This window comes from Acomys russatus, chromosome 11 (assembly GCF_903995435.1).
Source record: "Acomys russatus chromosome 11, mAcoRus1.1, whole genome shotgun sequence".
Taxonomy (NCBI): Eukaryota; Metazoa; Chordata; class Mammalia; order Rodentia; family Muridae; genus Acomys; species Acomys russatus.
The window spans coordinates 18,944,161-18,971,600 of NC_067147.1; the positions used below are offsets into that span (position 1 = coordinate 18,944,161).

The 27,440-nt window shown below is 43.1% G+C and overlaps 1 protein-coding gene across 1 annotated transcript; it reads right to left on the bottom strand.

Annotated features, from left to right (window-relative positions):
- Window positions 1–10,514: 10,514 nt before the first annotated feature.
- Il17f (interleukin 17F) lies at window positions 10,515–16,897 on the bottom strand. The gene is made up of 3 exons (XM_051152584.1): window positions 16,871–16,897; window positions 12,252–12,475; window positions 10,515–10,752 (listed from the first exon to the last, which is right to left on the bottom strand). The coding sequence occupies exons 1-3, from the start codon at window positions 16,895–16,897 to the stop codon at window positions 10,515–10,517; spliced, it is 489 nt and encodes a 162-aa protein (XP_051008541.1).
- Between the last annotated feature and the right edge of the window lie 10,543 nt (window positions 16,898–27,440).

Sequence of the window (27,440 nt, forward strand, 5' to 3'; positions counted from 1 at the left end):
TTTCTGTTTAATCCCTGTCAGCTGGCTGCTTGCTCCACCTCTTGACCTAGGGTTAACTTTATTTAATCCTGTTAACAGAAGCTCTTGGATGAAAGGTGTGTGCTGGGGCTGAGCCACACCACCAGCACTTGTTTACAGTAAACAGCTAGCTCTAGGATCAAAGACTGAGCCAAAGCACAGGTTTTTACAATTCACAATCTTATAGTTCACAATGGGATCAAATATCTTGCAACACAAACCCCTTGTCACAATCTGTAGCACCATGCAAAAGCCAGTGTGGTGTGGGACATCTGTATTCTCAGCTCTTAAAAGGTAGAGACAGAAGATCACAAGTTCAAGGGTAGCTGGGCAGCAGTAGCACATGCCTTTAATCCCAGCTCTCTGGAGGCAGAGGCATGCTGATCTCTGTAAGTTTAAGGCTAGCCTGGTCTACAGAGCTAATTGTAGGATAGCCAAAACTACACAAACAAATCCAGTCTCAAGAAAAAAAATAAATAAATAAACAATACAAACAAACAGAAAGCCCAGAAGCTGAGGGCTATCATTCTTCTTACGTAGCAAATTTGACACAGGTCTATACTGCATTAGAAGGATGCTCAGAGGTGACAATGGCAATTGGGTATACATAGCACTTTATTAACTGCCAACCAGTGCTATGACAGATTAAACGGCATACATATATTACCAAATGGTCACTGGGCAAAACTCCTTTTCAGTAGTGCCATGCTTCCTCCACAATATAACTGGAGGGCTGCAATAGAGCTCATTGGTAGAGCACCTGCCCAGAATGTATAAGGCTCTACATTTGATCCCCAGCAAAAATACACACACACACACACACACACAGAGAGCAATGGATTAGTTACAATCTATTCATGTTCATCTGGACTCACAATTTTAAGGCTGAATGAACATTTAGAAATTGATTTAAATAGTAGAGATGCTGGAGAATTCTGTCAGAGATTACCTGCACACACCTGCACACACCTGCACATACCTGCACACCCACCTGCACACACCTGCACACACCGGCAGAGGACAAGAGCTTAGTTCTCACAACCCATTTCAGGGGAGTCACAGTCACTTGTAACTTGTGGCCTCCCTGACCAACAACCCATAGAGAGATACCTCATATCTGCCACTGAGATTTTCTTTAATAACCCCTGACTGTGAGGCACAGCATTAATTCAGCCATAAAGGCTGTACTCTTCCATATTTCATAGTTGAGTTAAAAGGTAGGAGGATTTTCTGTTCCCTTCATCTTGATAAGCACTCCCTCCTCACTCCCATCAGCTTACTCTCACCCAGCTTAAACTCTCCACCCTCGTATTTCCCGCTCTGTTTTCATATCACATATATTGTGTTAGTCCCCCTCACTTGAACCACCCCCACCCCAAACCACTCTGTTCTAGTTTCCTATCTTCTGTATGTATTCCAAATGAAACACATAAATCTAAAGAGTAGAAGCTAAGATTATCACACAAGAGAGAACATGCAGTGTTTGTCTTTCTGAGCCTGATCGGTATAATTTTTTTTTTCTGGTTCCTTCATTTACCTGTAAATTTAATCATTCTGTTTGTCTTTACAGATAAATAAAGCTGTATTGTGTGCATGCCACATTTTCATTATCCTTTCATCAAATGAGAGACATAGAGACTGGGTCAATTCCCTGTCTACTATGGGTAAAGCAGCAATCAATACTGCTGAGAAAAATCTCTGTAGGACAAGCCAGAGTCCTGAAGGTATGTGGCCTGGAGCCCTTAGCTGTAGAAGTTCTATTTCTAGTTTTTCTTTCTTTTTCTTTCTTTCTTTCTTTCTTTCTTTCTTTCTTTCTTTCTTTCTTTCATTCATTTTAATGAACCCCCATCCTGATTTCTGTAATGGCTACATCAGTTTACACTCTCACCAGAAATTAATAAGGATTCCTTTTCTCCACATTCTCTCCATTTTTTAACCACTTAATTTTTCTTTATAGTATCCACCCTGACTGGAATGAAATGCAATCTCAAAGGAGGTTAAATTGTATTTCCCTAATGCTAAGGATATTGAGCACATTTTTAAATGGTACAGTTCATTTGTATGTCTTTTATTAAGAATTCTCTGTTCAGACCTGGGACCCGTTTTTTTGTTTTTGTTTTTGTTTTTGTTTTTTTAATTTTGGTTTGTTTGTGTGATTTTAGCTCTTTCTGCATTCTACACCTTAATCTTCCATCAGAGATATAGCTGCCAATGGTTTTCTGCAATATGGTGCCTCTATACTTATTAACAGCTTCCATTGCTCTTATTGTCTACCATTGCTGAGATCCTATTACTGAAGACACTATACTGGCACTGAGATGGCAGCTTTCTCCCTACTAGCCAGCTTTTGTAGCTCTGGAAGGTGTAATGCAGCCTGTCATAAAAGGCATCAGTTGCTTTACCTAGATGAGAACCCTACAGCTACAATACTAACTTGCCAGGCAAGACGTGCCCACTGGTGCAACAGTGGCACAACCGTTGTGAGGGAAAACAAGCACACTCAGATTTTGAGGCCCACTCCATAAGAAAGAATCCATGCCTGATAGCCTGATACTGTCAATTTGCTTTAAAAACCTTTGGTGGAAGGCGCTTTCAGCCCTAGGGTAGCTAAATTGACACAGTACCAAGGTGTCTTTTAAATACTTATGTTTATACCCAAAGACAAATACTGCTTTCAGACTTAGAGAAACTTGGGTTCAAAAATGATGTGAACAAATGCAGAGATGAATGGCTGCTCAGAGTGCTGAAAATAAGTGACACTGAGTTTTCAGATTTCTAACTACCATCCTGTCTAAGGCTTATGGAATAACACGGGAGAGCAAGCAGAATGAATGTATCAGTCCAAATATATTGGAAAAGAACTGTGAAATACTACCTCCTGAGGATGACATATCAATGCAATCATGAGATCACACAGCAACTGCTGCTTACAACGGGCCTGTACAAGACCCATTGTCAACAGGGCTTCTCAACCGTGAGCTGTAGATAGAAAAAAAAAGCATGTGTGGTCCTGCTCCTCCCTACTGAAGTATAAATAACTACTATATTCTGGAGGAGGGGCAAACATGTCTTCAGTTACATAGCCACAGATGTGATTCACTGGGATTCAAAGACAGCCCTGATTAAATTTAAAGGAATGCAAAGCAAAATGACATGATGTAGGGAGGATGAGATGAGACGGGCCATAGTTGTGAGAAGAAGATAGAACATAAGAGAGATGGCAATCAGAAATGTATGTGTGTGTGTGTGTGAGTGTGTGTGTGTGTGTGTGTGTGTGTGTGTGTGTGTGTAAAACAAATTATCGGAGCAAGTGAGAAAGTTCTAGCTTTCAGCACACACAAGCATCAGGGGCTGTTCCCCCTACCCAGGGCTCATTTCTACATAGCCATGAAGTAGCAAGTGGAATGCCAGCAACCTGAAGAAGATGGATGATGCCTCTAACCGGTGTGGGGCTCCTGCAAGAAGCTGAGGAGAGCATATCAGATTAGCTTGGGTAGATAAGTGTCTACTCGTATGCTCTTCGGATGCATGAGCCATCATCATCTGTGTCACCAGGTGTTTGGAGTTCTGAAGAGCACTTACTGACTAGAAAATCTATGACCCAACTCTTTTTACTTTGTTTTGATGTAGCTAACTGTGCAATTAGCAAACTACTCCCTTTTCCCACATCACATGAGGCAATAGGGTGAGGAGAAGCCAACTTTCCTCAGGAGGACAGGAGAGAGGGCATTCTCCAGACATCAATTTTTCATCTGTTCACTGCCTCCAATCCGGGACATCCTCTAGAGCTAAGCCAAATGGGAAGTCAATGACGAATTTCTGAGCTGTGCAACCTCTAAAATTAGTAAGTTTTAAACATCAACTAAAACAAGCAGAACAAGAGAGTTTACATAAGGTCTTCCCCATACACTGAATAGACAGGCCCAGGCCTGAATCTAAGCAACTCCCTCATCTGTAGCATGAGAGTACTAAATATTTCCTCCTTTATAAGATTATTGTGATTGCTAAACAACTTAATGCATGGAGAGTTTGGAGATTATTCTAGTGTGATGACCAAACAAGTGTGTGCTTACATTACAAAGCATCCTGCTGCTACTAAAAGCAATGGTGTTCCTACTACACAGTGGGAATGGTTGCAGCATCGTTAGGCTCAATAAAATCCACTCCCCTTAACAACTGCAGCTCGTTAGTAATTCACCCAAATCCTCAAATACAAATAATAGTGTTTAGCAGATGTTAATAAGCTAAGCAGCAAAGACCCAAAAGAAAAGGTTGATTTTCTTTTATACTTAATTCTATTTGAAGCTTATTTTCAAACATATGATCCCAAAGACGGAGGTCTCTGTGCTGACATAGCCAACAGCAAGAGACCGACGCATTGGTTTCTCAAGAGATCTCACTTTGGGTTTCAGGTGACCACAGAAGGCAATCAGGCATTTGACAAGTGGTCTGCGTGACATCTGAGGTTTCTGTCTTCTTAGGTGGTAAGAAACCAGGAGTGTGGAGTCAGCAGGACCTAGTATCTAGAGGAACTCCTGCGGAGGGGCTTAGTACCTTTAAAATGCTAAGCATTAAAAAAAATTTTAAAAAGTTTAAAAATAAATAAAATGCTAAGCATTGTATGTGAGCGTGGGACAGTCACACTCAGGTTTCCAGGGCAGCCCTCCATGCAGGGCTGGCTTCTCCATAGTCCTGAAGTGGCAAGTGCCATCTCACGGGCCTCACTCACAGCCATGAGAATGTGGTTGTAAGGCATGGTTATGGGACTTCTGGTGTTGTGACCACTACAAACAAGATCTGGTCCTCACCCTCAGGCCAATCAAAGGGCTGTGGTGTGTCAACTACAAACAGCCCAGAAGAAAACCACAGAAGTAAGCCAGCATTCTATGGACTCTGGGACAACTCACAAACACACCTTTGTCTGGTGCATTGATTCACTTAGCTTTGAAAACAAGAATTAGAGCGCCCACACCTTGCAATACTGCTAACGGTCTTTTGTGGCTGGGACTTATTCTGAATGCTCTATATTTCAAACTTTGACTCTGTCTACCAAACCTTGCAGGGAGGCACTACTCTCATCCCATTTTATAGTTAAGAAAACATAGACAGAGAGAAGTAATTTGTCCAAGGTAAGCTGTTGGTGTGGAAACCCATGTACTGCACACAGCATTTTCGCATGCAGGATAGTTGCAGGGGTGAGGTGGGGATGGGTCACTTATGACGTACCTCATAAGTGACTCAAATAGCTATAAGCATTATCTAATTTTTTTTTTTAAAGAATTCCATGCATGGGTACTGTTCTTACAGCACTTCCCCTCTGGAAACCTTTTAATCCATTTAGTGGTGCTCATGTGTACATTGTTTAGAGGTGACTGTTCGGGACTGACTAACCTCTCTCAGAGGGGCTCATCTGTGGAGAAAGACCATTCCCGTCTTTGGTAGTAATTGATTGCTTATAAATCCTCATCTAAGGATGGACCTCGAGAAGTTTCTCTACCCATATTGTCACAACAACAGGTATTGCTCTTCAGACCTTGTTTAGGCAGCCACATTGTTGGGATTTCATAAATGCAGCTTGCTTGCCTTGCCTAGAAGATGCCACCTCGAAGCAGGCATCCTGGTCCTCCGGCTCTTACAATCTTACTTACCCCTCTTTCAATGATTTTCCCCTGAACATTAGGTATAGAGCATACGGTAGATGTATGGTCTGAAACCGGCCATCCCACAGTCGCTTGTTCTCTGCATTATGCCCAGTGGTGGACCTCTATAATAGCCTCTAGTTGCTGCAAAAAGAAGGCTCTTTGATTTTGGGGTGAAGGGTCACCTGTCGGCATAAGGATGAGTATTTAGAATACAGTTAGAAATTGGGTTGGTTTAGGAAATGGCAACAATAGGATGTCTTCAAGGGCCCATGACGTCTCCAGCCATAGCCATAAGCAGTTGAATGAGTTTATAGTATCAGGCAGAATTGCCTCCTGTCGAGTTTGCCTTAAGCCCGACTAGACAGGCATTAGTTGCTCCCAAGATAAAAATGCTACTATGGGAGCATTCGAAACAGCATGCTGAGCCGGCCATAGTGTGGTCTGTAAGCTCTATAGCTGGATAGAGCTATTGACTGCTTGTGTTATGTTGTGGTTTTTTGTTTTTTGTTTTTTGTTTTTGTTTTTGTTTTTGTTTTTTTTCTTTTGGTAGCTTATATAGCACCTTGGTATCCTCTACGAGTTAGTCCTGAAGAAAGAGGCTCCAGGCCGGTTCCATCTCAGTTCCTCCAAGTCCAGTGTCCAAAGTGTGTAGTATCTGCAGCAATAGGATTGCAGTTTCATGTTCTGGGAGACCCAAGCCTACATTGTTTTGGGAATCTCTTGAACCCCCCCTGATCAACAAGTCAAACGTGGTTTCCCATGCCTGGCCTTGGGGGTTTTGTTAGATAGTCTCTGCCTCTTGTTTGGAGGACCATTATCACCACATATGAAGCCCTATTTAAAAGACTGTATACACGTATAAGTGTGAGTGTGCGTGTGTATACATACATATACATATATGTATGTATAAGCATATTACGTATTTTAAGGAGGCTTATAAAACATCTCTCTGTGAGTTTTCAAGCATCCTTAAGGGCATCTCCCCTTCCTCCGTCTCCTTCTATATTGGCATCCTCCTATCTGCCATTGCTTATCCCATTTCCTCCTTCATAGAACCCATGTCCTACTACCTCCTCTTCTTCCCCTCCTCTTCCTCCCTCTTCTTCCTCCCCTCCTCTTCCTCTCCTCTTTTTCCTCATGGTCTCTTTCTACTTCACTATCTCCTGCACTCACTCAGGTTATACACTCAAATCTAAAGGGTCGGCGGTAGTGTCTCTGACAGAGAGAACATGCGACATTTCTCTTCCTGGGTCTAGGTCACCTTACTCGGTGTATTTCCCAGTTCCGCCAATTTCCCTGTGAATTTCATGATTTCTTTTTTTTTCTTTACGGCTGTATAGATTCTATTGTGCATATGTATCAGACTTTCATATCCATTTATCAGCTGAAGGGCATTTAGGTTGTTTCCATTTCTTAGCTATTGAGTATAGAGCAGAATGGAACAATGCTGAGCAGGTGTCTCTGTACTAGGATGTCCGGCCCTTGTGGTGTTGGCCAAGGGTTGGCCTAGTTGGGTTCTATGCCACAATTTAAAGCCTTGGGAGAGAGCAAAAAATACTAAAAGTGACATCACTGGCGTGAGACTACCGGCAAACTCTCTTGGTAAATAAATACACTTGCCTCATTAGATATTGCCTTAAGCAGCTTAAGTCATCACCTTAGTCTATCCTCTCAAAACTCTGGGGGCAGGGGGGAGATGGCTCTGCAGTTAAGCTCTTGTGGCTCTTGTACAAACACCAAGTTCAGTTCCCAGCAATCACAGGGGACCGCTCACAGCTACCCATAATTCCAGTTCCAGGACATCTGACACCTTCTTCTGGACTCCATGGGCACTCCACTGACTTGCAAAAACCCACACACATACACATAACTTTAAAAACTCAATGAGGTTGGCACTGACAACATGCCCATCTTACAACTGAGGAAACACAAGTCCAAATAACTTGTTCAGCTCATTAATAATCCACATGAAGCAGTAAAATCCAGAACAAACATTTGACCCCAGCATCTGGCTCCAGCATCCCTGCTGGACATCATGCAGTGGTCGCTCATATTGCTATGACGGCTTAAGATGTTTTCATGCAAAACACCTTAACACATGAATCATAGTCCTTTTCCATCTTAGTATTAAAATAAAGTATTTTCACTACTGAGAGAAACTCAAAATCGGTACCCACTTTATGAGTAATGGCACTACAACTCGTAAGCTGTACACTTATTCAGTGGACCATGAATCACTCCTGAAATGTATTGCTTCTTTTCCAAATTACACCATAGATTACAATGAACTTCAATGCTGGGTATAGAGTAAATCTGCTTTTGTTATTTGTTGTTATTAAGACATGGAAGAGAAGAGGTATTAATTTTCCTCTTATATAATTTTCTAAATAGAAAAAAAAATAACTATGTGCAGGCTGGGGGGATGCAGTTCAGTTGCTGCCTACCGTGCAGGAAGTCCCATAAAACTGAGTGTGGTGGGAAATGCAGGAGGATCAGCAGTCCAAGCTCCAGGGTAGCTTGGTCTGTGTGAGACATTGGAGAGTGTACGGCAAACAAGCAAAGGGTGAGAGGGAAGAAGGAAAAGAAAGGAAACAAGTCGCTATGCGTTCTTGACTTTCTATGTGGAAATCTCCCTGCATGCCATGATGGAAGCCCTTTATTTTAAAACCTGAACATTCAACTTAGTCTGTATCTTCAGGCAACATAGGATGCTACTGGCTCTCAGAGAGCCTGGCAAAGCTAATCATGCTCATTCTGCCAACGGCTTCTCACATTGCCCGCCCGAGCAAACAAGTGCACCCATAAAGCAGCCCTTTAGTTCTCTTCTGTCTTTGCTAAGGAATCCAAAACACGTGGGTGCAGTGTGCCACCTCGTGAGTAGACAGGGATGTGCAGTTTCCTGGTGGCAGCCACCTTTAGCCACAAGCTTAGAAGGCAAGCTTGCTCAGCCTCTGGGGGCTCTGTGAGCAATGGGTTTGGCGACTGATGATGTGGTACTTCTACGTCCTCTCCCACGGCCGATGCTAGTCCAGCCACACAGAGGAATGATTGGAATGGATCTTTATGAGAACGCTATGGCAGTGCTGGAAAACCAAAATGCCAAAGTCTTAAACACGGAGCCTACGGACCTGTTCCTGTCAGCAAGTGCTTGAGTGACCTTGAACAGTCAACTAATTCCTCCAGGCTACATTCATCAATGAGGGAAGCAAACCAGGGGCTGTAGTGGTCTATTTGGCTCTAATGTGAGACTACCAGCAAGGGGAATTTCTATTCTCTCTGACCTTTAACTGACCCTCAGAATTCAGATCTCTTTGACATCACCAGAGTTATCTGGGGGAAATGATCAAGCATCTGTCACTCCTACAAGCCAAGACACAGAACTAGCCATTCGTGGGTCGTTAGGCAATGAGCCCTACTGTTGTCTCCAGCACACCTCATTTGTGAATAAGTGAAGGAAACCTGCCCAACCATCCTGCTTGTTACATGTTAGAGAAGGGAGCCAAGCTCCTGTTCCCTGCCCAACCCAAAGTCAAATCCCAGATAGGAGAAAGGCCTTACATTCCATTTCCTCTCAGAAATGCATAGACTTCTGGACACCTGGAATGCAGCCGCAATACAGATGTTCTTAAAGCCGGGGTCACAGTAGCATTGAAAGAGAGATGTGGTGTGCCGTATGCCAACAAGGAAGACACAGCTTTCCCAGAGACAGGCATGTTCATACTCCGTATCTACATGTAGCATAGGAGTCTGATAAAAGATTCCTGGTGACCCCAGAGGGTCCATAGAGGTCATAGGGAGAAGAAGGCAAAGGGACCCGTGACCCTGATAGCAGGGTTCTAGGCCCAGCCGCTGCCGACACTGTGGCCCTTCTATGTACATCTTCCTCCACTTTGTCCCTCTAGTGGGCAGGACAGTAGCCAGTAAATGTTTGCTTTGTAACACAATGTAGCCAGAAGCATGGACTAGGAACATGTTGCCCCCGCACTTGAATACTGTTTGCCTCAGCTCCCTTACCTCCCAGTATAAGTGTAACCAAACCTCAATTCCATTAACAACAACACTAACACCAGTGCTCTGAGGAGGAAATAGGAAAAACCACAACACACGTACAGAACTTCAAAAGCTTTAGGGCCATAAAGCCTTAAAGTGCAAGCTGAATACTCTGTCTTAGTTTGTGTCTGTGTTGCCTTGTTAAAGACCATGAGCAAAAGCAAGTCGGAGGGGAGAGCATTTGCTTGGTTTTTGAGTTACAATCCATAGTGGAGGGAAGTGGAGGCAGGAACTCAAGACAGGACCTGAAGCGGATGTGATGAAGGAATGCTGCTCTTTAGCTTACTCTCCATGGCCTTCCCAGCCTGCTTTCTCACACAGCTCAGAACCACCTGGCCAGAGGTGGCACCACCCACATGGGCTGGGTCTTCCCACAACAATCTTTAACCAAAAAAAAAAAAAAAAGACACCCCCCCCCCCCACATATGCCCAGAGACAAATCGGAGAGGGGCAACTCCTCAACCGAGGGTCCCTCCTGCCAGGTGACTGAAGTTTGTAACCAGTTAACAAAACTAACCAAAACATACTTCAAATGCTTTAACATTAGAAATATTTATTACATAATTAATGGATATATTAATTCTCTACTAAATTTTTATATAATCAATAGGTTATAAATATATGTATGGATCCTCTACAAATATAAATAGATAGTAGTTTATGCCAACCTCATTTATGTGTGTCTATGGACACACATACCAGATGTTTGCCCATCCTTGCCACCCCCCCACCCCCACCCCCAACATAACGCCTTCCCAGACATTCTGATCATGTTTCTTCAACTGAGTTTGGCACACGTCTTTGTCAGGACGCGTGGTGGATGATGGGAGTGACGCAGGTGCAGCCAACTTTCACCAGCATCTTCTCCAACCTGAAGGAATTAGAACAGCCCTGGGGCTCCCTCCGAAGGACCAGGATTTCCTGCTGGATGGCAACGGAGTTCATGGAGCTGTCTTCCTGTCCCTGGGCATTGATGCAGCCTGAATATCTGCACTGAGCCTCAGCAATCTCTGAGGGGAACCGGTGGGGGTCGCGGGTGATGCTGAAGGAAAAAAAGGAGGAGGGAGAGAAAAGCGTGAGGCTGAGGCCAGGTGGAGGAAAAGCGAAGGGTTTCTGCAGTGCTGGGTGTTCCCTTTCAGGAGAAGTCCTGAGTTCCACGAGGAGCAACACAGGGTCTGGATTCTTGGACTAAGCTCTAGCTGTTAAGTAACTCCCTATGCCTCGGGTATCTCCACTATAAAACGGAGTTTCTCGAATATCATTCTCTCAGAGGATTGTGTGTGATTTCCTAAGCCTGATCCATGTACCTCTATACTAACCCTTCCTGGGTTTATCTGGTTAGAGTCAGGCATGGTTCCAGGTTTAAGGAGTGAGGAGTAGAATTCCATCACCTTAACATCCCACTAGCTTCTAGAAGAAATAAGGCCATGCAAATTAATTAATTAATCACTTATCAAAGATACACGAGACACTTCTCCAGTCTCCAGTCAGCATAACCTCATGAGTGATGCCAGGGTTCGGTTAATCTTAGGTCTACATCTTATTTGCATTGTTATTATTACAGTTATTCCCTGTCCTTTAGCAGAAATTGAACATCACTAGTAGGTCTCCCAATGCACAGTCCATAAAACTCACTGCTTGGAAAGGAAAATCAAGGCCACAGAGATCTGTCAATCCAAAGCCTCTCTCCGCTTCTCTCTTGATATTTCCTTCTCCCTGGAGACAGGCAGCCAAGCCAGTTTGCAGCAGCCCCAAAGCACTGCTCCGTTCCTGCAGGCTGTATTTGTGGATGTATTTGAAGCCTACAGGTGGGAGCTGAGTGTTCCTAGGACCTAGATCTTGAGGCAAAACTACAAGACTCCACGCTGAGTGGCTAACCTCCACTTCCCAGGCCGCCTTTTCTTCCATATTCATCCACACCTTTGTGACTCAGGGGCTCTAATCTGAGTAGATCTCTAACCTGACTCCTAGTTTCCACTCATCCTCATGCAGTGATAATAATGCAGGCTGAAAAAATATTGAGGCTTTCAAAAACCCAGGTGAGCCAGGGCAAGAAAAAGCTGAGCTCCTGGGAGAACAAATGTGATGCCAGGCATGGTGGCTCGTGCCTAAAATCCCAGGACTCAGAAGGCTGAGGCAGAAGGATAGCAACAAATCTGTGGCTAGCCTAGGCTACCTAGTAAGTTTTAGGGTGACCTGGGCTACAGAATGAGATCTCTATCTCAGAAAAAAGGATGGGGGTGGGGGGCGGGGAGAATGTGAGTCCTGAATTCTCAAAAGAATAAGGCTTTATAATCAAAATAATTAAGCACAATTTTCTTTCTTTTCTTTTCTTTTATTCTTTTATTTTTGTTTTTTCAAGACAGGGTTTCACAATGTAGCTTTGGCTTTCTTGGAACTCAATATGTAGACCAGGCTGGCCTTGAACTCAGAGGTCGGCCTGACTCTGCCTCCTAAGTGCTGAGACTAAAGGCATGCACCATTACCCTTTGCTTAGCACATTTTTCAGTGGAATATGTATATCTATCTTGCTCAACTTACTTGTAATCCCATGGGGAGCTGGAGCGGTTCTGGAAATCACGTGAGACAGAGATACCCTGGTTTTGATTGAAGATGCGAATGTCAACTCTCACACTCTTGTCCTCCCCCAGAGGAGGGCAATTCCCAGTCTTCTGGAGGGCAGGAGGCCCTGTTTTGGGGTTCTTCCGAGCTGCTACCCCCCTCAGGATGGCAAGCCCCAACATCAGCAATAGCAGGAACTTGACCTGGAAGATCAAGATGGTCGCCTCAGGTTAGAGCAAGCCCTAGTGGTGCACGACTGAACTCTGTACGTAGGGTCACTTTATGGAATCAGGGTTTCTTTCTTTCTATGGTACAGGTCATCACTGGCAATGAGAACAGTCACATCTGATGTTATCAGGGTGCAAAACAAAATCTACTGATTAAAGCCCTCTTGATTTTATCTCCAGCCTTATATCCCACAAAGCCTTTCTTCAAGACATCCCTCCAAATCCCATCATACAGTCAAGGCCCCGCTCATATGTAGTTCAGTTAGAAGTATATTTATCAACATTAAATAATAAAACTTTTATCATTTATCAGTCAAGAAGTGTTTTTATGTTCTCTAAAACTGTAATATTTCTGTTCATTTCAGACTTAGACCTGGTAGAGTACAACTTCTTGTAAGAGAATGTGAACACCATGGGTGTTCCATAAAAACTTTCTGAATGAATGAATGAAACAATGCAGAAGAATGAACAGCGTGGCACAGTTAAATTAAGCAATATATTTAAGCTGCGCTCATTGAGTAAAAGATTATGCAAAGCCAACCATGGCATACTTCCAATTATCCATGCTAATTGAAAGAAGCCAGGGCGCTAATGGTGCATGGCGGCAGAGCACGGAACCCATTTCTTTGAGCTCTAGAAAATATGTTTTCTATACGAACACTGAAACCGATTTGTCTGGTGCTGCAAGAACACACAAAGAGAGTACTCAGTGAAGAGCAAACCACAAAGGCTAAAAACTCAACAGCTTCCCTTTTTTGCAAGCACCGTTCACCCACACTGCAATCCCCGCTCACCCCCTGCTCATCATTACTGGAGATGGACAAGCCCACGATAAATAAGGCAGAAGAGCTAAGGCTGTTCTGGGCTCTGTGTTGTTCAGGTTCACACTGCGTTGGTAGGAAGATGATCATGCGTGTGGGATTAAAAGACCTGCCTGTTATTTTATCCATCCTGGAGGGCAAGAAATGCCCAGAACAACCAGAGAGGTCATGGTGTCAACCTGTTGGACCAAGATCTCTGCTCGTACCTGCAGATAATCAGCAGTCCTTTGCCTTCACCTCCACAATCTTTTACCCATTCAATAACTAGCCCTTGAGGCCCCAGCGTTGTGGCTTCTAGAGTCAACTATCTGGGTCCATAATTTCAGGACTCACTCCACAGTGACTTGGTTACCTACATCCACATAAACCCCAAAGAGCCCTGTAAACATGTGGGAAGGATTTGGTACAGGTAACAACTGTTGGCGTCATACTGATGTTACACTGCGTGTGAGTGGACGTGGAATGCAGTCCTTACAAGTGCTGTAAAGTATAGAAAACATAGTCACGTATCCATCAGCCACTCCTTTGGGTTTCTTAAGTAAATTTCTCCTCCAAGTCTTCTTTTTCCTCTTGGGTATCATGATCATTAGCTCACTTCTAATTTTAATTATCAAGACTGAAAGTCACTATAGCTCAGGATTATATCATTAGTGATAATTGCTACGGTGGTTTGAATGAGAATCCCCCCACCCCCGATGGACCTCATGTCTGACTGTCTGGTCCCCAGTTGGTGGAATTGTTTGGGAAGGAATAGGACATGTCTTGTTGGAGGGGTGTCACTGGGGTGGGCTCTGAGGTTTCAAAGGTCATATGTCATTCCCAGTTAGCTCTTACTGTCTCATGGTTCTGTCTCAAGTTATTGCCCCAATGCCACGCCTGCCTGTGGCTGCAATGTTCATGGAGTTTAACCCTAGGAAACTGGAAGCTCCAAGTATACACTTTCTTTTAAATGTTGCCTTGGTCATGGTGTTTTATCACAGCAATAGAAAAACAACCAAGACAACTGCCAGGCCCCTAAGAAGTCACTATTTTTATAAATAGTTAAACCTTCTTGGAGTGTTTTAGAAAACATCTTCACATCTCTTTAAATACTGCATTCTAAAAGCTACCCCGTGAAGTAGACTGCACTCATCTTAATAATCTACTCAGCTAGGCGAAGGACTTATGTCTGAGAGGCACTAAACTCCTTGGCTGGGTTCCCCTGCTTCTTTGTGCCAGTCCACAGGCTCCACCTTCCATGGCAGTGCTTGGTCCCAGCCTCTGAAGTTCATTACTCCTGTTATCCACATTAATCTTGGTTGTGTCTCTTTCCAGGAGCCAAGAATTCTAAACACCCAGTCCACTGAATCACAGAGACAGAGGTACTGAAAACCGCACAGTCTTTATCAGGACATCAGATCATATTATTAAATCACTGCTTGCTTCAAGATAGTGCTTTTTTTTTTTTTTTTTTTTTTTTTAGTGTTTCGGAGCTCTGATGATGCTGGTGCTGAGTCCGAAGAGCAATACAAACAATACTTCTTCCTAGGGAAGCTAGGAGTGTTTTTACAGGCTTCAATTCTTATATGTCACCTTTAAAGCAGATTAAGAGATGTGTATGGGTCTCATCCTGTAGAGTGGGAAACAGGTGGGTGAATACTGAAGCTGAAGGTGGCCAGTTAAAGAAGGTAAACCCTCTCGGCTTAACTTTGTGCACTATTCTGCAGTAAGCCCAGCTGAGAGAACACCCACACAATTGCCCCTACACTTACCTGTAACCTGTAACCTCCGCACACAGGAATGGGCTGCAGAACCTGGTCAGTTCCATGCTCCATGCAAATTGACCTCAATTACCCACAGACTGTGTCCTCTCTGCTTGCCCCCGCCTAACTCAATCCTATTTCAATGCTACCCTCACTGCCATGCTTCTTGCTGACAATCCAACTGCCTTTTCCCCAAAGAAATAGAAATGGCTGGTAGCATTAAAGTACCCAAAGGATTTGCTCGGATACAATGGCGCTAGGTTGAGAATCTTGCCTCTAGATCATCCACAGAGAAGCAGCACACGATTGCTGGGAGACAGAACACCTAGATGCAGGGCTCACTTCTGCATTACGGTATTAAAGTGACAGCAAACAAAAGATATGACTGCGTTCCTTTTCGTTGTGTAATGAGAATATTCCTTATATGTTTCTGTGGGCTGATGAAGGGTGAGAGGTAGTAATAGTCACACTGGGCCAGGCTTGGTGGCACACTCCTGTAATCCCAACACTCCAGAGACTGAGGCTAAACAATTGCCAGTTCCAGACCAGTTTGAGCCCACATAGCAAACTCAAAACTAGCGTGGGCCACACAGAAGGATCTTGTTCTTGAAATGCAAAAACAATAATATTAAGACTTGATATTTATATGCTTTTCTACCTTAACCACTTGTAACAAATTAGTGCCCAAATTAACTAAAAACTAAGCATACATGATCTACTTTACAGGTATAGATTCACCTCAATGTATCAATTAATTCCTTCCCCGAAAATGCTGCAAGAGAGACAACATAATTATGCTGCTGCACAGATGAGAAAATTGAAACTCACAACAGTAATGGCTAACCTCAAAGTCCATACTTAGCAGATATCAGAGCCAAATTCATCTGACTTCAAAGCCTTAAGTCCCTCAATGCTATACTTTAGTGGCTTGTTGTAATCACTAAAATAATACAGTAGCAATTAAATTAATGTCACCATTGTCAGAAAGCATGGGCCATGTATAAAAAAAATTATGTTCCTTTAAGTTTCAGGGCAAATCAGAGGATGATCAAAACCAACAACACTGTGTGTGATTTCCTAAGCCTGATCCATGTACCTGTATACTAAACCCTTCCTGGGTTTATCCGGTTAGAGTCAGGCATGGTTCCGGGTTTAAGGAGTGAGGAGTAGAATTCCATCACGTTAACATCCCCCTAGCTTCTAGAAGAAGTAAGGCCATGCAAATTAATTAATTAATCAGTTATCAAAGATACACGAGACACTTCTCCAGGAGCTGTCAAAAAGTTTAACACTGAATGGTTCTACTTCCTCCACCCAAAATACTGCAATAGTCTTGGAAGAAGCAAACCGTGGGCTCCCTGCTTCCTTGGGATATATGTTATATATTAATATCTAATGTATATTGTAGTATTATTAAATGTAATATATTGTGATATCTCATATATATTCCTTTCTTGGGATATATATGTACACGTACATATATATGTGCGTGTGTATGTATGAATATACTTGGCCAAGCTCTTGTTTTGGGCCAGCCTAAGTCTATAATGAGTAGGTAAGAAGGACCATGATGGCCACTTGTGACACCAGATACACTCTCTAAACCACCTGAGCAAAATCTGTCTGGTAAATTCATATGCTTTCCTCCCTTTTCTTTTTCTCCACCGGACAAACCAAAATTAAACTTAACTTGACTTTTTCCAGAACTAATTCACAAAAGACTCCAAGGAGGTCTGAAGCCTTAGAAATCTACCTTTCTGGAAGCTCAGATACAGTTACCCTTTAGCCGGATTACCGGCATCACTCACCATGGCTGTCTCACACGGGCCCTTCATGCTTGTCTCCCACTGGCTGCTCCTTTGCTCAGGAAGCACTTTCTTCTGCGTGTGTCTCGCTGGGTATGTCAACGGCAGCACCTGTCGGTTTTATAGCAATCACTGCCCCTGTTTCCATTGACCTCCTTACAGTCTGTAAGTTGTGGTTGACCCAGAGTTACTGACGAATGCAGGTTATTTTTTTTTTCTACTCCACTTCCTGAGGGGGAATCAAAGGGGGACCCTAAAGGGGGATGACGGAAAATGGACCAGGTCTTCCTTTCCTTCTCACCCCAACTTCCACTCCCATTAATTTTACTACAGATATGAACCAAGTCACAGATTACTGTCACGATCTTTAATTCTTCCACAAATTGTCAACACGCTTGTCACGCACTGTGGGTTCTATTTTCAGGTCATGCAACAGAGTCAATCCATGGTTGAAATAGGCTTTAAGTCATCCTTACCAAACCTTGGTTTTAAACATAATGGATGGGAAACTAAAACGAAAGAGGTCACTGCTGCCAGTGTAAGATTCAGAAATTACATCCCCGGGTAGTTTTGTGGTTTCCCTAAACTAATTCTTTTAACTCTATGACAAGACCCCTACTGGGCTTAACAAATAACCATCCACATATTATCCTGGCTATCTCTGATTGAGGACGATTTTTTATTAGCCAAATGAACTTGTAAATAGAAGACTTTAAATGCTCTTCTGCACACTTTTTAGACTTGCAAACACATTCGTTTGTCTCTGTTTAGATCCAGGCACTAAGCGTTTGTGGGGTCTATGCATTTTACTCCAGGGGCACACACTCCTTCAGACCAGATCCAGGCAATGAGCATTTGTCAAGCACATGCATTTACACTCGGGAAGCGCAGTCAGTCTCCTCCCTCAAGAACACCCATTCTTTGCTTCGTATACATCTCCAGTACCATCAGGTAAAACTTTCTACACTTTGCCCAGTTGTGAGTCTCTGTGTCAATTACCTTCTACAAAATGAAGCTTCCTCAAATGCAGGCAGTGGAGGTGCACTTGATCAAAACTATATATTCATGTATAAAGCTCTGGGACAATCATTTTTGTTTTGTTGTTTTGTTTTGTTTTCTATACAGAGATTCTCTGTGTACCCTTAGCTGTCTTGGAGCTTTGCAGAGCAGACTGGCCTCAAACTTACAGAGACCCACCTGACTTTGTCTCCCAAATGTTGGGATTAAAGGTGTGTGCCACCATGCCCAGTTTAACAATATATTTTTTTTCATCTTGTAATCCCAGCACTCTAGGAGGCAGAGGCAGGCGGATCTCTGTGAGTTCGGGGCCAGCCTGGTCTACAAAGTGAGTCCAGGACAGCCAAGGCTACACAGAGAAACCTTGTCTTGAAAAACCAAAAAATAAAAAACAATAATTTTTTCTTAAAGATCAGGTTAAATGTGTTCATTGTCCTTTCCAAAGTCAGACTAGACTGTGTCCTAGAACTTGAGACTATTGTCCTCTGTTGTCAATGCATTTGAATAAATCTCCATCTTCTCTAACTGAAGAGCACCCACAGTGGGTCACGGTCCTGTCATGCCTTACAACCACACAACTCCTCTCCTGCCTCGGGGACTTCTGTGCCCCTCTTCTCTGTAGCTGTCAGAAGATCATCTCCTGTCAGAAGCTTCTCGGCACGCCCAAGTTCTGTTTATCTTTTGGCTGCTTGTGTTCAGCATGGTCCTCTAAGATCTTAATAAATAAGGAGTATCTTTGGCACATCCTCAAATATACAGTGTACATTACACAGTGTGTTTTTGTCCAAACACAGATTCAGTATAAGTACTTTAGCCAGACTGAAATTTCCATGTTTGTCTCACGGAGAACTTAAGGCCTCAGCACATATGATAGTTCACGTACACAGTGAGACCAGCTTCATGAAGTGTAGAAGCGTACTTTTCAATTTCAACTTTGCTTGTGTCCCTCACGACACCACACCAATATAACAGTGAGAATATTAATCTGGAATAACTTGGGTAGACTGAGGCCCTCACTCTCACTTCTGGATCTGCACTGTTTGCCAAAGGATTGTGTGTGATGGCTTAGTGTTCACTATAACAGGGCTCAGAAGTGGGAGCTTGTGAACTGTGAACTGGATTCTGACGATTCTGCTTCATCAACAGAAAAGCTGTTTATAGATTTATAGATTTTTTAATCTTATTTATTAGCTTTAATGTGAATTTTCTAGAACCCTGATCATTGGATATTTTACGTGTGAATGCATGTGTGCACACACACACACACACACACAGAAAGAGAGAGATAAATAGAGGTTTTAAAAAGATTTATTTATTTATTTATTATGTATACAGTGTTCTGCTTGTATGTACATCTGCACACCAGAAGAGGGCATCAGATCACATTATAGATGGTTGTGAGCCACCATGTGGTTGCTGGGAATTGAACTCAAGACCTTTGGAAGAGCAGCAAGTGCCCTTAACCTTTGAGCCATCTCTCTAGCCCATAAATAGATTGGAGGGGCTAGCATATAAAATAATAGATTTCATTACAGTATTCTTTTTTGTTTTCTTTTCTTTTCTTTCTTTTTTTTTTTTTCTCCCTATTTTGGTTTTTCAAGACAGGGTTTCTCTGTGTACCTCTGGCTGTCCTGCAACTCATTCTATAGATCAGAATGCAAAGATATACCTGCCTCTGAGTACTGAGATTAAAGGCATGTTCCAACACTGCCAAGTTCATTATGACATTCTTATGGATGTATTAAATTTGTAACTTAATAGACTATGAGAAGATGGCCGAAATTCTGCTGGATAGGGACCACTAGGAAGTAGGTCACTGGGACACTGGGAGCAAAGATCTGAGCAGTGTATTTTGTTTCAAGTCCTTCTTCCTCTCCTTCCTCCCCTCTCTCCTTCCTCCCCTCTCTCCTTCCTTCCCTCTCTCCTTGCATGTTTTCCTTTGGAATCCAAAGGAAGTGAACAGATTTTCCCTATCTCACACTCAAGAATGCCGCACAATGTTCTTGCCTCATCCTCACCAAGAAACTCGATGTCACGTGACCATATACTAAAACCCCCTGAAACCATGAGCCAAAATGTCTTGATTCCTTTAGGTTGATTGTCAGGCATGTTGCCACAGCAACAGAAAGGTTGTTAACATTCTCTCGTTCCTCGGTTGTCTCTCGTATCACGGCCTCATAGCATAGTGTAACAGACACCCTGAAAGAAAGAGCTAAAATCACCAGACTCAGTATGGGAGTGGTTGCTGGATTGTGGAGGAACAGTAAAGCAGCACCTTCCAAGAGAAGGAAACAGCGTTGACTTTCATACCTGTGACCAAAACGCTGTCCCCAGCCATGGGAAAACAGCTGATCACTGCCAGGAAAAAACAGGTCCAGATCATTAATCTTGCCTGGATTTATTCAGCATTTCTTCCCATGGGGAAAAGGTGTTTATACTATGGACACCGTAATGAATATATGATAAGCAGATGGCCAACCCTTTTGAGTGCATTTATCCGACCTTGCCTCGTCACCAGCTTTGAGAGTTTCAGAAATTCACTAAAGCTGTCGTTCAGCACTCTGCTCCAAAGCACACAGAAAGCAAGCAGCAGATAACCGTGATCCCAGGAGAGACTTACACACAACCTCACGTGTGATAAAATACTGCAGCTGGCAAAATATTCAGATTGACCCGTGCTTTATGTCCTACTATGTGCTTGGAGCCATACTACATGTTGTTTCAGGTAATAGTATGTACTACTACAGATTTGTATTAAGAAAGTCAAAATCTGATACATACTGAAAATCATCATGCATATATTAACCAATAAGATAATAGCATAAAATTGTTAGTGATCTTGGTGGCATAAATATACACATTTAATGTTATAAGTCCAAGAGACTTTATCCTCATTTTATAAGGGTGAATCAAGTCAAGATCTACTTAGTGCTATAGGGATATAGTTCAGTGAGTAAGAAAGCTTGCTGTGAAAGCAAGAGGAAGGACCTGAGTTCAAATCCTCAGTACTCCAGAGTGTGTTTGTAACCCCAGAATCAAAGGACAGAGCCAGTCACTCTAGCCAAAACATAAGCTTCAGGCTCAGGGAGTGACTTATCTCAATAATAACAGCAAGGAAGAGAATGATAGAGCAACAGTCCAAACGCCATTCTCTGACCTCTGTGCATATGTGTCCAAGTACACAAGTGCACATATACCACACATGGGGGGTGGGGTGGGAGGAGGTGGTGAGAGAGAGAGAGAGAGAGAGAGAGAGAGAGAGAGAGAGAGAGAGAGAGAGAGAGAGAGAGAGTGCATTACAACACAGTAGTATATCTGAAACTACAGAAATTAATGTCTGAAAATGAAGTGCCACTGTGATAAAAGCTTAAGCAACTTAACTGTACTTTGAGCAGTTAAATTACAGGTAAGATAAATGATGATCTAGGTTACAGTATAATACAATCCACTTAACGATAAATCCCAATAGCTCGAAAGGCAGATATTGTACCTAATTAACTTGTAGCCTTAGAGAAAGAGATTAGGAAACAGAATCTTCTTTATGTATACTTGATTTTTTTTTTTCAATTGACAAAAGTAACACAAGAAAGAAACTGAGTTCAGAACAGGACTGAAAGGCTTGCAAATGAAATCAGGAATGGAGTCCCAAAGTCCAGAGTCCTGCAAGACTGGAAAGAAGAAACATCTATCTCGACCCACCAAAAGTAAAACACAAGCTCAGAAAGGCTTCTGAGAAATACCCAGGCACATCTTTCTGCCAAACAAATTTCCCAAAGGTGAGAATCCGAATGAATCATGAAATAATTGGACACAAGACCCCAGAATAAAATGTGTATGAGTACCGTTCTAGCAATCTTTCATTAAGTTGGGAGAGAGAGAGAGAGTTCCAGGGATGCAAAAAGAAACATAGGTGTTCTGAGAATCATACTTCAAAAAAAAAAAAAAAAAAAAAACCAAAAATCTGGCTTAATAAGAACATTAGTTGGCTTTCAGAAACATTCTTAAAATTACCCAGGAGCTGCTCCTTGTGCCTCAACCATCAAAGAGAAGGAATGAAGGCCCACTAGAATTCTTCGCCAGCACCATTTTCTATGTACCAAAGAAGTTACTAGAAGAAAAAAAAATCAGTTTTTAGGTACAGCCAGGGACCACAGAGTTACGGTAAGTGAGCTCCATCCAAATGCAGACTCAAGTTCCAAACCTGTGATAATCTGTGTGCCAGACTGAGCAAAACGTCAAAGCTGCAAACCTAAATACTTGCTGGGCTCCCATTCTTTTTCTTTCCAAATGAGAAATATTCACTGTTGTTCTCCCTGCCTCTGCTCTAGCTGTTCAGCCAGACACTCAGACATCATGTAAAGAACCCTAGATTTGCACTAGATTCTCTGAGTGGCACCTGTGGATGCTTTTCCTTAGGGACTAAGTGAAAAGAGTGTTTGTGAGAATTGAGATCAAAAGTATTTGATGGAAAGAGAAGCAGATGCTAAACAATGGTAATACATTCATCAGAAAAACTCCTCTCTGCTTCCAGGAACTTTTGTGTGTGTGTGTGTGTGTGTGTGTGTGTGTGTGTGTGTGTGTGTGTGTGTGTGTGTGTGTGTGTCCTTACCCTTTGACTTGCTCTGGTCTGTGAAATGTCTGAGTCATTTCCAGGCAGAAGAATGTAAAGCCCACGTGTCATCACTCACCATGACTGCTCTTCTCCTGCCTCAGGGATTATGGAACTGTGTGGGGAGATGGTGATGCGGTAAGGGGAGGAGCCTCCATCAGTCTGTGGCTCTGAGCCAGTTCAGTTAGCTGTCTCCCCACTGACCCACATTGGGCACGGCAGCAGGGCATCTGGTCTTGTATTATTTTACTCATCACCGTATCCTAATCCAAGCAGACTGGTGGAGACATGAGAGGATTTTGCAGTCTTTTCTATTTACTTTCCCTTTTTTATCTGAACTCGGATATCTCATAAAACACGACAGTTAAGTAATTTTCACATATACTACATTTTAAAAGGATTATAAATTAGAGCTAAATTCAAATTTTAAACTGTTTTCTGAGTAACTTACTCAAAAACAAAAGTTCTTAGTATATGACTTACTTTAACTCTGCATTTGTCTCCAAGTGATCTATTTTCCTGGACATTATTATATTCATGTTAAAGTCAAGCCTTTCTGAGTGTGAAAATACTAGGCTAGAGCGACATCAAAATATCCTAGATTTTATTCACTTACTTCATGTTTCTTGGCAGCTTGTTGCTCCCTCTAGCAAAAGATTCTTCTTTCCCTTTGGTTGTTTGAGCTAATTAAATATATAGCGTGTCTTTTTATTCCCTAGTAGAAGAACTCATGGTTTCGTTCCCTCTCATCACCTTAGTTCTGGGTATCCTACTGAAGAATAAAAATGTGGTGATATGACAGCATATGTCACTGAGCATCTGTAGACCCCACCAAGCCATTTTTTCCCAGTTTAATGTAGTAGAATAGTTTCAGTTTCAGGAAGCTTTGAATGTGTTAATTTTTGGTCTGTTTGAAGTAATTGATGCTCTCCATTATGTGCTTGTGTGTGTGTGTGTGTGTGCGCGCGTGCGTGCATGCACGTGCATGTTTATTAAAACAAAGTTTCTCAGTCTTTCTTGGCTTGGCTGGCTTTGAACTCAGATTGTTGTATAAACCAGGCTGGCCTCAGACTCAGAGATCAGCCTCTCTGATAAAGGGTTAGTGGGCTGTGGGGTGTAGTTCCGTTGGTAGAGTGGTACTCTAGCATACACAGAGCCCTGGGTAATCCCTAGCACAGCATACATGGGGCGTGGTGGTACTCACATGCCATCCTAGCACTTGGGGGGAAGGGCGGGGTGGGGGGGGGGGGAGTCACAGGGATCAAAAGTCTTAGGTTGCCCTAGACTGCATAAGGAGCTTGAGTCCACCCAGAGCTAAAGTACTTGTCAGAGATAAGAGGCGGGGAATGAAAAAGAGGGCGGGGGACAGAGAAGACAAAAGAAAAGGAAAGAAAGGAAAAAAGGAAAGCAGGAAAATGATAAGGGAGGGAAAGACCGAGGGAAGGACCGAAGGAGGGAGGAAGAAAGAAGAAATTGATGATGTCAGGGAGGAGGCAAACACTCTGGGAGAAAAATAAGGCAAGGAAAAGCAGGAACAGTATTCTACGAGCTCAGTGTGAGAAGTCTGGTTAAGAGAGATCATAAGTCACGAGGAAAAAGTCCAGTTTAAACAGTGCTCTCTCAGATCTGAACAGAGTCTATGGGGCTGTGGGGCATTTGCATTACACTGTTGTTTCCTTGTTAGCACACAGTTTATTAAAAATCCGTTCTGGCCTGGGTTAGAAGGAGAAACATAAAAAGCACTTTCTAAAAAGGAAGAAGGCACTGGAGAGACAGCTCAGTGGTTAAGAGAGCTGACTGCTTTTGCAGAGTTTGGAGTTCCAGCACCATATGACGACTCATTACCCTCCATAGCTTCAGTTCCAAGGCATCGGATACCCTCTTCTGGCACCAGGCACGCGTGTAGTGAATATACCTATATACATGCAGGTAAAATACTCGTGCGTATAAAATGAAATGAAGGAGTCATTTAAAGGGTTGTGTGCCACCATGCTCAGCATTTATAAATAAGTAAATTAATTGCAAGAAAGCCAACATAATGGTGCTCTATCACTGACTAAGTGGATGGCTTTGGCTTGGCTTTTATGGAAAGGTTGATAGAATTGGGATGCGGGGAGAAGGACCAGTCGGCTATTGTGGAGGAATACGGACTTCTTTTAAATCAAGGGAGCTTTGTACTCTGTGGCTTATCAGACTGCATTGCTGCTTCCCCTCAGGGACTTGTAAAGATGGCGCCTCTTCCAAGATAGATGTTCACTGTGAAGTCATTATGCATAAGAATGATGGAAATCTGAGTTAGCCCTGGAGAGAAAAAGAGATGACGTATGGCACACTCCTAGTGGCTGAGCTGGCAAGAGAGCTTTCAAGTCACATGTTCAGGATTCATACTGTTCCTACACACACTGCGCTTTAATTGGGTTGAGAGTTTCTACACATAAGGCAACATTCTGATGCACAAAACAGTCTTATGATGTCTACACAGAGCAAAGCAACACACAGAAGACATATATCCTCAGGAGGAGTCAGTCAGCAGGCACCAAGGTTTGGTATGAGAAACTGAAACTAGTATCTCAAGCCTGCAGTGCAGAAGGATCTTGGTACCCAGTGTTAGGCCTCAGAAACAACTTCAATTAGCCCATGGGTTTATTTGAAAGCAGAGACGTCCTCATTTTCTGCATTATTATCATATTCTTCTTCTTCTTCTTCTTCTTCTTCTTCTTCTTCTTCTTCTTCTTCTTCTTCTTCTTCTTCTCCTTCTTCTTCTCTGTTTGTTGTTTGTTTATTTGTTTGTCTGAAACTGGGTCTCTCTATGAGTCTTGGCTGTCCTGGAACTCGCTACATAGACCGCAAACTCACAAACATCTACCTGCCTCTGCATCCCAAAGCTAGGATTGAAAACATGCATCACCATGCTCAGTTGAGACTTCATGAGGTGCCCCACACTAAAGAACATTGCAGGCACTGCTGCATGTCCCATCAAATTGCACTGGGTGTGGTGTGGTGTGGTGTGGTGTGGTGTGGTGTGGTGTGTTTTCAAACACTGGTAAATGCAGCACTTGCAATTTTCAGGCCAGGGCACCATGAGTTCTAGGCTAGCCTGGACAACATAGTGAATGAAACCAATAAATAAAACAGTGTGTTGTGTTCACGGAGTGTGACATTTTCTGAAACTGGGAAACTGACAATTGTATGTCCTTGTAAGTCTGTTGGGTAAGAAAAGAGATAGCGTTATAAACTTCCTGTGCATCTTTACAGCTAAGAAACACACCTCTTCTATACTCTAAATGTTCTTTGGCAAGTGTGGGGTAAATCTAACAGTGAGGCTGTTCTGAATCTGAGACTGTGGTCGGTCCTGTCCTGGAAGCTGCCGCTTGCAGTCCCTTGGCAGGCAGGCTCAGCCGCACTGCAGGTTCCGTGCAGACTTTCACTTACTCAGCTGCAAGCTGACTTCCTGCACTGAGCTGGGTGGAATTAGTCAGCAGGCTACCCAAGCACGGTGTCAGGGAAAGCCCGCCTCACTGTCTGCCAATGTAAGGTCAAACACCCTCGATGCGTTCCTGCCTTCCTCCCACCAAACCTCTCCTCAGCTCATTTCTACCAGGTTATGCAAGAACCAGGAATCAGCGACTTTCGTCCCTGTACTTCCCCCCCAAATCATCATATTGGTAAGCAACAAAATTTTGAGATGGAAAGTCAAGGTGCAGAAAAATTTGATCTTTTACCCTTATTCTTACCTACAAATCACTAACTTCCCATGTAGTGGCGCATGGTCCAAATTCTCAAAACTTCCACACAAGCAAACTCAGTTTTGAGTTTCGTGTTTCTGCGCCCACCACTCTCTGCATTCATTTTTTCCTGTAGTAATCACTTCAGTTCCTCCCAAACTCAAAGCATCTTCCACATCCATGTCCTCCTCAAAACCCCCCTCTTCAGATCCTCCATTTACCATCATGTCAGTCCATTTGGCAATTAACTAACGACCACCGGAGATGACTTTCGTCCACTTGAATGGCTCTTTGTATGGGCTTTGGATTTTTATAGGTCTCACGTGTTTTTTCACAATGCGTTCCCTGAATCTTAAATGCTTTGAAGGGGACCACTTAGAATACCACCTTTTAGGCTTCCACTATGCCTATACACCTGGCAAGCATTCTGCCTACAGCTGACTCTCTTGACTTCACTTTATGTCAATGTTACTTTATTTCTCCATCACCTTGTTTAAACTATCAAAATGGAGCATTTTATAGGAAAGAAAATATGAAGACACTGAATATTATTTTCCAATACTTGTAATCTACAAGTGTTTTTAAAGGGAGAAGGATTGGGCTCCCACCAAGTTGTCTTCTTTTTTTTTTTTTTTTTTTTTTTTTTTTTAAGTAAGTATCTCACTGTTCAGCCCTGGTCTGAATCTTGATGTGTAGACCAGGCCGTGCAACTCACAGAGCTCTGACTGCCTCTGCCTCCTGAGGGGTGGGATTAAAATGTGCACTAGCCACTTCAGCTGGCTCTTAACAAGTCTGTATATGCATTTGGTAGTGACACTCTAGGGGAGTTGGGAAGTTTTGGGACTGCACCTCCTCCAGAGCTGCTTGAACTTTAGGATCCTACGAACTCCCAAACAGAAGACTGATCCGGGCCGGTCGGCGAGATGGCTTAGTCGGGAAGAGATGCTTGCTGCCAAGCCTGGTGAGCTGAGTTTGATTCCCGGGTCCCATAGGGTGGAAGGAAAGAACAGGCCCCTCTGACCTCCACACAAGCGTTGTGGCACATGGCACACACGCTAAGTAAGTAAATAAATAAAGGTGACAAGATGGTAAAGAATATTATGACTGATTATAATTCCGGTCACAGTCAGGGAAGTGGGGCATGTGTGTGTGTGTGTGTGTGTGTGAGAGAGGATGCAGTCATGTAGGAAATGAGGTAAGGGTGCCTGCTTGCCAGTTCACT

Excerpts from the sequence above, each read along its gene's own strand:
- Il17f (XM_051152584.1), bottom strand. The coding sequence starts at position 16,897 with ATGAAGGGCCCGTGTGAGACAGCCATG. Across the intron at positions 12,476-16,870 it reads GCCCGTGTGAGACAGCCATG|GTCAAGTTCCTGCTATTGCT; the intron begins GTGAGTGATGCC and ends TTGATCTTCCAG. Across the intron at positions 10,753-12,251 it reads AGCTCCCCATGGGATTACAA|CATCACCCGCGACCCCCACC; the intron begins GTAAGTTGAGCA and ends TTTTTCCTTCAG.